General features: G+C 42.7%; 2 protein-coding genes across 3 annotated transcripts in view; one reads left to right on the top strand and one right to left on the bottom strand.

The window, feature by feature from the left end:
- Positions 1-13,943, bottom strand: part of cnnm2b (cyclin and CBS domain divalent metal cation transport mediator 2b) — a 74,805-nt gene that overhangs the window by 11,375 nt on the left and 49,487 nt on the right. For both annotated transcript variants that reach the window (XM_041984149.1, XM_041984150.1), the window contains exons 4-5: positions 4,402-4,571; positions 47-140 (exon numbers count right to left, since the gene is read on the bottom strand). In XM_041984149.1, the coding sequence (XP_041840083.1) occupies positions 47-140; positions 4,402-4,571 (264 nt within the window). The remainder of the gene's footprint in view (positions 1-46; positions 141-4,401; positions 4,572-13,943) is intronic.
- Positions 8,201-10,747, top strand: LOC121639018. The gene is made up of 2 exons (XM_041984166.1): positions 8,201-9,966; positions 10,678-10,747. Exons 1-2 carry the CDS (start codon positions 8,775-8,777, stop codon positions 10,722-10,724), a joined length of 1,239 nt encoding a protein of 412 aa, XP_041840100.1. The 5' UTR covers positions 8,201-8,774; the 3' UTR covers positions 10,725-10,747.

Raw genomic sequence — 13,943 nt, 5'->3', positions numbered from 1 at the left:
GAAGCTGGATGATCACTTTATCTTGAGTCAGAGGCCAATATCTTACCAGGAGACACAGTCAGAGACATCATCCCGTAGAAGGAGAATGGTCCTGCTTCAAACTTCATCCCTTCTTTTCCCGCCTCCACCTCCACTTTCCCCTGCGATCAAGAAAGACAACCAAGACTTACTCCAAGAAAACAAAAATTCATACAGTATATCTTTACAGGTGAGAGTTATGTAATTTTTTACAGGGACCTGCGGCCGTCCTCTAAATGTCAGGCTTGAACACTATCAGAAACTTTATAAATAAGGAGGATAATGTGGTTTTTGGTGTATTATGTTAAAGTCAGTCTGAATGACAGCACAAAAAAAAGAAAATCCTTGTTTGCTCTTAGATCAAGTCCAGTGTGTCTAGTCCGAGACTGGTCAGGAAACCATCATGAATTCATAGTTGTGACAGAAAATCACAGAAAAATTTAAGTATTTAAGACTGAATGAGTGAAAAAGGTGAAGAAAAGATTATAGTTATAGAGGCATCTTTAAAGCACTTAAGAAAAGTCTCAGGCGAGGGCCAAAAGAAAAGCAAAAGAACATGATGATTCTGCCATGTATGTTGCATGACTTGAACCTAAGAGATAACCTGCAGGGTATATGAAGGGATGCAGTGCGACACAACTTATACAGTAAAGAGCTGATGAAGAATTTCCAGAAGGGCAGAGTTTCTTTCTAGAAATCCTGAGGAGGATTGAGTATCATGTGAATCTCTTGAAGTTCAGAAAGGTGCACTATGTCCCCTACGGAAAGCTTTATTAAAGTCTGAATTTCTTTACAATTATACTCTGCTCAAAAAAGATAAAGGGAACACTTAAACAACACAATGTAACCCAAGTTAATCAAACTTCTGTGAAATCAAACTGTCCACTTAGGAAGCAACACTGACTGACAATCAATTTCACATGCTGTTGTGCAGATGAAACAGACAACAGGTGGAAATTATAGGCAATTAGCAAGACACCCCCAATAAAGGAGTGGTTCTGCAGGTGGTGACCACAGACCACTTCTCAGTTCCTGCTTTCTGGTTGATGTTTTGGTCACTTTTGATGCTGGCGGTGCTTTCACTCTAGTGGTAGCATGAGACGGAGTCTACAACCCACACAAGTGGCTCAGGTAGTGCAGCTCATCCAGGATGGCACATCAATACGAGCTGTGGCAGGAAGGTTTGCTGTGTCTGTCAGCGTAGTGTCCAGAGCATGGAGGCACTACCAGGAGACAGGCCAGTACATCAGGAGATGTGGAGGATGCCGTAGGAGAGCAACAACCCAACACAGCAGGACCGCTACCTCCGCCTTTGTGCAAGGAGGAACAGGAAGAGCCCTGCAACATGACCTCCAGCAGGCCACAAATGTGCATGTTTCTGCTCAAACAGTCAGAAACAGAATCCATGAGGGTGGTATGAGGGCTGACGTCCACAGGTGGGGGTTGTGCTTACAGCCCAACACCTTGCAGAATGTTTGGCATTTGCCAGAGAACACCAAGATTGGCAACTTCGCCACTGGCGCCCTGTGCCCTTCACAGATGAAAGCAGGTTCACACTGAGCACATGTGACAGATGTGAGCCTGGAGACGCTGTGGAGAACGTTCTGCTGCCGGCAACATCCTCCAGCATGACTGGGTTTGGCAGTGGGTCAGTAATGGTGTGGGGTGGCATTTCTTTGGGGGGGGCTGCACAGCCCTCCATGTGCTTGCCAGAGGTAGCCTGACTGCCATTAGGTACCAAGATGAGATCCTCAGACCCCTTGTGAGACCATATGCTGGTGCGGTTGGCCCTGGGTTCCTCCTAATGCAAGACAATGTTAGACCTCATGTGGCTGGAATGTGTCAGCAGTTCCTGCAAGACGAAGGCATTGATGCTATGGACTGGCCCGCCCATTCCCCAGACCTGAATCCAATTGAGCACATCTGGGACATCATGTCTCGCTCCATCCACCAACGGCACGTTGCACCACAGACTGTCCAGGAGTTGGTGGATGCTTTAGTCCAGGCCTGGGAGGAGATCCCTCAGGAGACCATCTGCCACCTCATCCGGAGCATGCCCAGGTGTTGTAGGGAGGTCACACAGGCACGTGGAGGCCACACACACTACTGAGCCTCATTTTGACTTGTTTTAAGGACATTACATCAAAGTTGGCCTGTAGTGTGTTTTTCCACTTTAATTTTGAGTGTGGCTCCAAATCCAGACCTCCATGGGTTGATAAATTTGATTTCCATTGATAATTTTTGTGTGATTTTGTTGTCAGCACATTCAGCTATGTAAAGAACAAAGTGTTTAATAAGAAAATTTAATTCATTCAGATCTAGGATGTTATTTTAGTGTTCCCTTTATTTTTTGAGAAGTGTATAAAACTAAAATAAATACAGTAAAGAATAAGAAAAAAAGACAAAACTGGAATAAAATAAAATACAATTATGTATTAATTTTTTTATTTTTACTTCCAATTTTTTTTAAAAATGCCACCATCAGTAATTCTTTCAAAGTGTGGCGAACAACAATAAATTAACAAAGGAATCCCACAGGGCTCTGTTCTGAAGCCACTTGTTTTGTCCTTAAGATGGTTTGTTTCCATATACATGGATATGAAATTTCTTGGCAATTTATGTTTTAAAGTATGACCTGATACGGCCACTAAAATCAAAACCAAAAGTGAAACTTGAAGATTTCACTATCACAGAAAGATCAGAGCAACATGGACTCAGCTTTTAGCCATCTCTTTGCTAAAGTTTTTATTCCAAAGAGGAAAATCTGGAAGTATGCTTGCCCTGTGCTTCACTTCAAGGACTCACATCCACAAACACGTACACATGGCTGAACCAGCTGCCACAATACAGAACACAGAAGATTAGATTGCAAAGCACACGCAGAGGGTGAGAGACGAGGCTCTCTGCTAAGAATATCAACACACAGCTATGTTTTCACAAAGATCTATTATTAAGTCTTATGGAGGTTGCTAAATGCTCTGATACTTTCAGCAGTGTCCTGCAGAGCTGTGATCTCATCACCATCATGAAGTCATTCTGGGATTACATGAAGACTGGAAAATGCCAAACTTGACAGAAGTGTGGTAAATTCTCTCTGACGCTTGAAGCAACCAACCTGCCAAGTTTTTCTATCAAGATGAATTGGTTTCTACACATCTGTTGGATCACTTAAAGTCCACACCTAAAGGATCTGAAAACTCAAGTTTAAGAGTAATGTGTCAGTTTAGATTTCTTCCACTGCTCAGTTGTTGTTGGTAGGTAGTTAGTCAAACAGATAGTTTACTTTATAATTTATTTAAGAAGTTTAAGAAATCTGATTCCTACCTAAAGTCTGAGAAAAATGTTTAAACTATGAGCAAACATGCACATAATGATGCCTTCTAAGATGCTTTTTAACAGTAAAGTTTTCAGTGCTTTGTGAATCATATATAAGCAGTATCGACAATAAGCGGGCCTTTTATATAGACCAGCGATCTCCAGCTTCGGTCCTCCAGGGCCACTGTCCTGCAGGTTTTAGACATTTTCCTGCTTCAGTGGGTCACAGAAATCAAGCTGCTGGATTCATTTAATTTGAATCAGGTGTGCTGTAGAAGATCCCAGATTTATAATACAGGCACAATTTGGCTAATAAATATTAACATCTACGTGGGGGTGGGAGAGGCTGCAGGAGGAGTGCTGCTTTCTTTTCTGGTTGAGTTTTAATATCTTTATATGATTTTTGTCAAGGCTGACTTTTAATCTATTTATCGACACCATTTATTAAATGTTTTTTATGTTAAATGAACCCAGACTGAATACCTGAATAACTGATTTCCTAAGGTTACCAGGAGCCTTTTATTTGGTTAAGATTATATTTCTTACACTTTGTGGATCTTTAAGACTTGTTTGAACAACTGTTGCAAATTAGCTCAGGCTATTAATCCTGTGTTATGTGGCATTGGTACTTTAACGTGTTGCGTCTTTAAATTCAGACATATTTTAATCACTAATTATCTGATTACCTTGTCTATTATTTCTATTACAAGGCAAACTGAAGTACAATCATACATGTTGAGGATGACTAAACTGTGGAAAACTGAGATCAGTGAAAAGAACAGCTTGTAGTGCTAACATGTAGTGCAACATCTTTAGTATGATTATACAGAGTAGTGCTGTTTGTGACATGAGAAATATTTTATTTTTGTAGAAGTCACAAAAAGTATTAATAGTAATAGTAATAGGATTTATTTATTCTGTAGTTACAAGATACTTTCTTAATGTAAATGACAGAATAAATACTGTCTAATAATAGTTTTTTTTAATGTTTTTATTATTTGTTATGCAGAAATTCAAGGAGTTGGGAGATTCTTTCATTGCTGTGTCCTCCTTTTTGTTTCCACACACCTGTAGAATGAGAATGAAATAATCCACGGGTTTGTTCCTGTGGAAGAGGTAGTGCTCTGGTGCCCGCTTGTTCTTCTCATCATATTTCAGCTCCTGAATGACGTTTGGATGCTTCAACAAGCGCAGCAGAATCTTTTCTGACATCTGCACCGGTGCAAATGGCTCAACCTCTAAAAAGACACAGAAAGAGACAAACAGTTGATTTGTGATGAGTTCTTCAATGTTTTCTGACTTTTTAGAAATTAAATCATAAAAAGCATTTTATTTTTAAACTGGCAAGAGATTTCATGATCAAAATGCACAATAACTTAATAATTAAGATTCATGATCAGATTTATTCTTGAAAAAGCCGTTTCATGCAGGATCTGGACAGCTGTGTGGGGGTTGAAAGAAATGTGAAATTCTTTCACCAAAATGCCACAAGACATGTTAAAATGTGAACCAATGCATTTATATTCACCACAGTCACACATTTTCCCTCTTTCGGAGAGGATGAGTATATAGAACAAAGATTAACAGATGTTAACCACCTGTTGTACACCTACAGGTACATTTTTTTTTTTAGCTTCAGGAAAAACAAGTTTACAGGTTTTAAAACAGAAGCCATTTATTGTAGAAGTGAACCTAATTTTCAATGGCTGATATTATTATTATTATTTTTATTATTATTATTTTGTGCATAAAAAAGCCAATAACTGTTTATTGGCTAATGACCAACTACCCCTTCCAACAGCAACAGCCTCGCAGTTTAGGAATAATGCTTATTTTGTTCATATAAATTTAGCAGTGGCAGAGCTAGACTTTAATACATGAGGGGGCCAGAGGATCCAGAGAGTGGGAAAGAGATAATTTGGGGGCTTTACCAAAGTCAGGCACATCTCCCTTTCTCTTCATTCTTATTTATATCTTCCCATACAAAATAAGGCTGGTTACGGGCTATATTTCTCTGCATTTTAAAGCTATTGCTTACTTTAAAATCAGTTAGCAGCCTTGCGAGTCTACTGTATAAATTAAACTGAATCATGTAGCTCTAGCTTACTTATTGCTAAGCTATGTGGATATTGAGGTCCTCATTGAGCATTTTCAGCTCCAATGCGAAAACTTAACTGAATTGATGTGTAGTCCCCAAACACACTCACTGAAAACTAAATATGACACGGTTTCCTTATTATTTTAAAAAAATCTAGTGCTAACGTATAACTAGGTTAGCACTGCTACGTAGCTTCAGGCTAACATCAAGTTAATGTCCTTATACAACATTAACAGTGGTACTTGCACAGGGAAAATATGCAGCCAAGTCCATATTTTAAAGGATGACTAATTTGGGAACTACTTCAAAATTTGCATGCACACACACCTACACACACACACACCCACACACACACAAAAAGAAACTGGTGATCCATACATGCGTGCAAAGACATTTTTGTCCTCCTCTCTTAGTGACCTGTCAAACACCTGAGGTGGTACCTGGAGTCTCCAATCGGATTTCAGAGGCAGCCAGTGCATGCACTCTTGTGCATGTTTAAATGTATGTTTAGTATTGCTGTAAACAGCCTGTAAGTACACTAATCAGCCATAAGATTTTCCATCATACTGAGTACAGCAGATCCTCCCCATGGTACCAGAGTAGCTCCGACCTGTTTGATAAAGTCAAATAACTCCTGTAGTCTGTAGTCACGTCTGATACCAGGCTGCTGATTGGTCTCTGAACATGTGTAAAGAGGTGCCATTTGTTACACCACAAGCTGCATTACTTGGTGCAAATAAGTTTAAGTGTAGTTTGAAAAATGCAAATAGATATGCGAATTAGCAATGTGATTAGCTTTTCCTTAAAGAGGTGTGTAAATGGTGCCTATGGTGTTTAAGTCGTCATTCATTTTCTGTACCGCTTAGTCCAATTAAGGTCGCGGGCAAGCTGGAGTCTATCCCAGCAATTAACAGGTGAGAGGCAGAGTACACTTTGGACAGGTCGCTGTCCATCACAGGGCCAACACAAAGCACAAACAGCCATTCACACTAACTCCTAGGGAGAATTTCATGTGACCAGTAAACCTAACATGCATGTCTTTGGACAGTGGGAGTACCCGGAGAGAACCCACGCATACACGGTGAGAACATGCAAACAGAAAGGCCACTGTTTAAAACTTCCCCCAGCCGAAAAAGCAACCTTAATGCTGAGAGGCTGTGGTGCTAACCACTGCACCACCATGTAGCCTGCGTTTAAGCTTTAATATTTAATATTTACAGCTGTTATATTTTATAGAAGCCAAAAAAATATTTAACTATATAACCTCATCTTATGTATGAAACCTTGTGCAAAACTGTGACACGGTCTGTGTCTTACTAGGTCCGTTTCCATTACCCCTTGAACTGTGCAAAAACTAAATATCACAATAACAAGCAGTTATGGAAACACCTACATTTCGAAAAACCTCTAAAATGTTTTTACGCTCTCATGAGGAGGTTTTTTCAGACGTGTCGATGTAGAAGTTTATCGCAAAAGTGTAATGGAAACACTTTTTTCACATTTACACGTCCCTGGACAGATGCAAGGGGTCACGTGACCAGTTCATGTCAAACAAAGATGGCGGAGTATGAGTAGACGTGGGAGGAGACGGAAATCTTTTTACAAACAAAGAAAAATTAAACTGTCATCCTCGACTGCAAACAACAGTGAAATGCAAGAGTTTTACAAAGAATTAGAAATGTCCTTCCCCCTCAAAGTGGAGTCTTGCGGGACGAGATTTTACAAAAAATAACTGCTAATGCGCTAAACACCATTTAATGGAAACACCTGCAAATTGCAAATATGCTTTGTGTAAATTTTAGAAATATCACTTTTATTTTGCAAAATACTGACAGATAGTGAAGAGAAAAAACAAATTCTAATACTTTGAGCCTTAAAAATGAAGAGTTTACCCTTCTTCTGTAAGTTTCACACCAGTCTCTTCTAAAACATTCTGTTCTAACTTCTGTCTCTTTAAGCCCTGAAAGGCTATGTCTGCTATGTTTGCAAGCTGGAGTACATGTCAGCAGCCCATTTTTTACTAGCTGCAGTAAGATTGGCTCAGAAACTGGTACGAAGTGAGAAGAATGCTGTGCTGTTGTAGCTGAGTAAATTTGCTATATAAATTTAATAATCATTTAATTGTATGAACGTTCTCAAAACCTGTATCCTTTATTGTGAAGTTATTATTGTCATGTAGATAGCATTTGCTTGTTTGGTACTGTTGCCAAGGTTCCTAGTTGGCTGTTGTAGCAAGGGGGGGGCTTAATTAGCGACGCACCGTAGCAGTATGTGTGACGTTTTTCAGCCTCGCGGCAAAAGCTGGAAGACCATTGTGCGGGTAAGACGTGTTGAAACACTGTCTCTCTCTTTGTAAGCTAATTACTTGAAAAAGCAGCTTATTTTGGTTTAAACTCCTTATAAAAGTTATTAAATAGCTGCCGAACTGTATTTTGAGTTCTTTTCTTTGCATTAAGTTTTGTTAATGTTATTAAATCCGTCTGGAACTTTCCCTCGCTGCTTTCTGGCCTGCTGTAGGGAATGAGGGGAGACCGTGTTGATGTCTGACCGTGCTGCTGTTTGTATCTAACTGCCCCTCCTGCTATTTGCAGGTGTGTGTTTTATAAAACTGTTATTTTTTTAAATGTTAGCTTACTTGTTGTATTGTGGACTGCACTCTAACCGGAGCTAAATATTTGCGTGGAGAATTAAGAGGTTAACAGGGATCTTCATCTGACCCAAAAATACTAACTATCATTGTATGTTAAGAGGAAAATAAGTACATATTTCTTTTTGTATAACATTTTGATTTACGTCCATATTGACATTTGTTTATGATGGATTAATTAACATTGTTTAAAGTGTACTGACAACTTGAAAGCCATTTTTTTATTGTAGTTTTATTTGTAAAAAAAAAAAAGAAAAAGCTGGAAGACCATTGTGCGGGGAATGAGGGGAGACCGTGTTGATGTCTGACCGTGCTGCTGTTTGTATCTAACTGCCCCTCCTGCTATTTGCAGGTGTGTGTCTTTAATAAAAGTGCAGATCCTGATCCCTGCTGTAACATCATTCGTCAGCAACCATTCAAGAGCCGCTACATAAACTGGTGCCGTGACCCGGATTCATTGGTCAGCCGCTGCCGATCTCCGAGGGCTCAGCTGTGTGCTTGTGACGTCTGGGATGCCAAGTTGGTCGACCTGTGGATCCTAGGCTATTGAAGTGATTGCTGACATTCCGTACAGATGTATATGTTTAATATCATTATTCAAGAGGACATATAAGTGGTGTAATAAGTTTCTGTGAGATCTGTATTACTGTTTCAATTTAATTTAATTTAAACACTGCCACCTGTGTTGTATGCAAAATGGCAGGTAGAGGTCACAATACTTTCAATGTTTTCACACCGGTTATGGCAAGAGGGAGGGTTTTGTTCAACCCAGACAGTTTAATCCAGGTTAGGGGTCCAGTGACAAATAGTGGTGGACTATTAGAATCAGATGACGTTCCCCCACTTGAACCCCAGTTCTCTACCCCCGTTGCAAACAATGAAAGCACCATTCAGCAGTTACGTGATCTCATTGGTGAGTTAGGGGACCAGATAGGTGAATCAGTAGCCAGTCGCCTGTTAGCAAGTCAGTCCCAGCTCACCTCAGAAAAGCCTTCTGTGACTAAACCAGTTAAAGTTGAGGCATCAGATGCAACAGTTGACTTTTCTAAAATGAGTCTAGTAGTGAGACCTGACATTAAAGAGCCTCCTATGTATCGTGGAGATGGAGATGACAAGTGTTCAGTCCAGGAGTGGATTGAAATGATGGAGCTGTACTTGCAAAAGAAAGGTTCATCAGCCGAGGAGCAGAGGGACGAGGTTCTGGGACATCTTCTTGGCAGGGCCAAAAGTATTGTCAAAATTGGACTAAAGAGCTGCCCATCAGTCAACCCTGAAGTGATTTATGGCATATTGAGACGCTATTTTAGCGAGACACCTGGATCTTGTTTACCACTGGCCGACTTTTATGCCACTCAACCAATAACAAATGAGTCACCAGTAGACTACTGGGTAAGGCTTAATGCAGCCGCTGATGTAGCCGACAGACACTTGGAAAATCGAGGAAACAGAATGAGTCAAATGGATGCTGAGGTGGCCATGATGTTTATCAGAAACTGCCCGGACCCCAACCTTGCTTGTGTGTTTAAGTGCAAACCCATAAGTAAGTGGACTCTTACCGAGGTGCAGGAAGCTATTGATGAGCATCAAAGAGAACACCGGGTCAAAAAACCGGCAGCAAACACAGCTAAACCAAGGGTTCTCCAGATGGCGACTGCTGTACCAGTAATCACTTCTCCAGAACCTGAGATTGATCAAGTCCATGTAAATACAGCCAAAACCTCTGCAGCCAGTCCACCCCTGTCAAATGATGCAACCGCTTCAGAACCAAACGCTCTGGAACGTGTGCTAAGCATGTTGGAGAGAGTGTTGGAACGCACCAACCAGCCTGTTCATTCCTCGAACCCTCATCATCTCAGTCCAGCTCGTTTCACCCCTTGCCAAGTCTGTGGTAATAACACTCACTCAACACGAACACACTGTATGAGGGAAAGGAGGTGTTTGGCCTGCTTAGAAGTAGGACATCAAAAAAGGTACTGCCCACAAGCCACCAACATCCAGAGGGGGGCCGATCCATCTGATCAGGGAAACTAATTCACTCACGCTTGGGAGGGCACTGTGTGAGTGATGATGATGAGACCCTCAGTGAAGATATGCAATCAGTTTATGCAGAAAGCCAAAAGTCTGCTCCACCTGGATCAGTTGTACTGTTTCAGAACTTAACAAGGCTTGAGAAAGCTGACAGCCTTTTTTACACTGATGCACGAGTGAACAATAAAGTCACATTGCAAGCCCTTCTTGACACTGGTTCCATGGCCTGCACTATTAGTGAGGAGGCTGAGCTGCTGCTTAAGAATGCAGGATTAGCCTCAGAGCCCAACTGTAGCCACAGTGATATCGTGCTTGTTGGCTGTGGTGGTCTACAGGTCAGGCCTAAGTGCATTCATGAACTTAAGATGGAGGTGTATGGATTCACCTTCAGCGTACCTGTCTTAGTTGTTCCAGGGCAGAAAGATCAGCTAATCCTGGGCACAAATGTTATAAAGTACCTCCTGAAGCAGTTTAAGCAGTCCCCACACTTTTGGAATGTTCTGAGTAAGCCCGAGCCCACAGACACACCTGAGATCGTTCAGTTCGTTAACATGTTGTCTGGCATCCACAGATGGAGGGGCGACACCATACCAGATTCCATTGGGACTGTCAAACTGACCCAGGCAGTAACTCTTCTTCCAAAACAGGAGCACCTTGTCTGGGCTCGGCTGCCTAGCACATCTCCCCTTTCTGAAGGCAGCGCCATTTTGGTTGAACCATCAAAAGCACAAATCCACAAGAAAGACATCATTGTCTGCAGGTCAGTATCCTCCATGAACAGTGACAGGTGGGTCCCAGTCCGCATCCTTAACACCTCTGATAAAGCCATCACTTTAAAGCGCCACACAAAGGTAGCAGATGTGTCCCCCTGCATAGCCCTTGAAGATCTGGAGGTGACTCCTGAGCAACATGCTCCTGCAAAAGTTGGTGCACACCAGCAATCTGTGGACTGTGAAAAAAACAGTAACCCCAGTCCCCCTAGTTTGTCTAGTTTCCACAGCAATCTACAAGACTTAGGACTGAGTGATCTTGATATAGATTCATGCGAAGTGTCAGATCATTGGAAATCACAACTACTGCAACTGATCCAGGAATATGAAGATGTTTTCTCTAGGAGCAAGCTCGATTGTGGATTAGCCAAAGATTTTGTGCACCGCATTCACCTGTCTGATGAGCGGCCATTCAGACTTCCATACCGGCGTGTCCCACCAGGGCAATACCACAAACTGCGACAAGTTCTCACAGAGATGGAGGAGCGTGAGATTATTCGCAAGTCCAACAGTGAGTGGGCGTCTCCACTGGTACTGGTGTGGAAGAAGAACGGAGATCTTAGGATCTGCGTGGACTACCGCTGGCTGAATGCTCGCACAGTCAAAGACGCTCATCCTCTGCCTCACCAGTCAGACTGCTTGGCAGCTCTGGGAGGAAGCGCCATATTCAGTGCCATGGATCTCACCTCTGGTTTTTATAACATTGCCATGGCAGAAGAGGACAAAAAACTGACAGCTTTCACGACACCGATGGGGCTATATGAGTTCAACAGGCTTCCTCAAGGCCTCTGCAATAGCCCTGCAGATTTCATGCGGCTCATGATGAGTATATTCGGCGACCAAAACTTTTTGACCCTGCTCTGTTATCTGGATGATTTGCTGGTGTATGCCCCGAATGAGACAGAAGCACTTAAGAGACTTGAGACCGTTTTCAGTAGGCTTCGTGCTCATGGACTAAAACTGGCTCCCAAAAAATGCCAGCTGCTCAGGAGAAGTGTGAGATTCCTGGGGCATATTGTGGATGAAAGTGGTGTGTCGACTGATCCGGAAAAGGTCCAGGCAGTTTCTTCAATGACAGAAGCTGATGTTATGATGGAGGATGGTGTCACGCCCTCTCAGAAAAAGATCAAGTCATTCCTAGGCATGGTCATGTACTATCAGCAGTTCATACCAGATTGTTCCCGTATAGCCAAACCACTGTTCGCATTGACTGCTGCCCCCAAGGGAGGCCGAGGAAATGTGCGTGGTGCTGCTGCATTCAAAAAACTACACCCAAATGACTGGCAGGAGGAGCATCGTGACGCATTCGAACAACTGAAAAGTGCCCTCCTGGAGACTGTTGTTCTTGCACATCCTGACTTCAGTCGCCCATTCGTTCTGTCAACAGATGCTTCCCAGGATGGCTTAGGTGCAGTGTTATCCCAGGTCCAAGAGGGTGAAAGCAAAGCACGCCCCATTGCGTTTGCAAGCAAAACACTCACCCGTGCCCAAAGCAACTATCCTGCACACCGTTTAGAGTTCCTGGCATTGAAATGGTCTGTGTGTGACAAATTCAGCCATTGGTTAAAAGGACACGCTTTCACTGTTTGGACGGATAATAATCCGTTAACGTATATTCTCACTAAACCCAAACTTGACGCGTGCGAGCAGAGATGGGTAGCAAAGTTATCCCCATACAACTTTAGCATCAAGTACATACCTGGCAGTAAGAATATTGTCGCTGATGCCTTGAGTAGGCCACCCTTTGTTCAAAATCGTGTCTGCCAGAGGCTCCTGAAAGAATCATATGAGATGCTTCTGAAGGAGTCACAACAAGTCCAAGAGGGTTCAGTCCAAGAAGTGTTCAGAGTGAGTGCCAATCACCAGAGTATTCAATGTCCTTCTCCATCGCAGGACTTGGAGTGCTGCTCTCTGAATGATGGTGAAGTGTCTGCAGTTCTGGCTGGCCACACTGAGTGGGATCAGGGGCCCAAACAAAGAGTGATTTCATGGCTTACTCAAGGCTTGGGACAGCTAATTCCACCAGGCCAAGACACTCTACCTGTTTTTTCACTCCAAGAACTCCAGGATGCGCAGAGAGGAGATGGCACTTTGTCTCAGGTTATCCCATTTGTCATACGTGGGAGGCGGCCATCACGACGAGAGAGAGATAAACTGTCATTAAAAGCGCTTAAAACCCTGAAACAGTGGGACAAATTGAAGATGCTTGATGACATTCTGTACAGGGTGTGTAAAGACCCATTAACGGGGAGGAAACGCCATCAGTATGTGACACCTTCCTCTCTGGTCAGTCATGTGCTGCAGGGTGTCCATAACAATGCAGGGCACCAAGGGCAGAGCCGAACTCTGTACTTGACAAGACAGAGATTCTTCTGGACTGAAATGGAACGAGACGTCAGAGAACACGTTAAATGCTGCAAGCGCTGTGTTGTCAGCAAGACACCTGAGCCTGAAGGCAGAGCCCAACTTGTGAGTATCAAAACCACTGCACCCCTTGAGCTCGTCTGCTTGGATTTTTGGTCTGCGGAGGATTCTGGAGGAAAGAGTGTGGACGTGCTTGTGATAACAGACCATTTCACTAAAATGGCCCATGCTTTCAGATGCCCAAACCAGTCAGCTAAGCAGGTTGCACGCCAGTTGTGGGATAAATATTTCTGTGTATATGGGTTCCCTCAGAGAATCCATTCAGACCAAGGTGCAAACTTTGAGAGCCAGTTGATTCAGGAGTTGTTGCATATTTCTGGTGTAAAAAAGTCAAGAACAACACCTTATCATCCCATGGGAAATGGCCACACCGAGAGGTTCAATAGAACTTTAGGTAACATGATCAGAGCATTACCCCCTAGGGAGAAGCAGAGTTGGCCTCAGATGCTGCAGACGCTGACTTTTGCCTATAACTGCACTGCTCATGAATCGACTGGGTACGCACCCTTTTATCTCATGTTTGGACGGATCCCCAGATTGCCAGTCGATGTTATGTTCCATAGCATTGAAAGAGACAATGACATCACAGATTATGACAGCTATGTCAGGAAAATGAGAGATGATCTCAAGGAAGCTCTTAAGC

The sequence above is a fragment of the Melanotaenia boesemani genome, chromosome 4 (assembly GCF_017639745.1).
Source record: "Melanotaenia boesemani isolate fMelBoe1 chromosome 4, fMelBoe1.pri, whole genome shotgun sequence".
In the NCBI taxonomy this organism is placed as follows: domain Eukaryota; kingdom Metazoa; phylum Chordata; class Actinopteri; order Atheriniformes; family Melanotaeniidae; genus Melanotaenia; species Melanotaenia boesemani.
The sequence above is the reverse complement of the archived record's forward strand: the minus strand, read 5'-3'. Positions and strand labels throughout refer to the sequence as shown.

Bases quoted from the DNA above. Each gene is read 5' to 3' on its own strand.
- LOC121639018 (XM_041984166.1), top strand. From the start codon at position 8,775: ATGGCAGGTAGAGGTCACAATACTTTCAATGTTTTCACACCGGTTATG. The intron at 9,967-10,677 runs GTAATAACACTC...TGGCATCCACAG, and splicing joins CACCCCTTGCCAAGTCTGTG to ATGGAGGGGCGACACCATAC.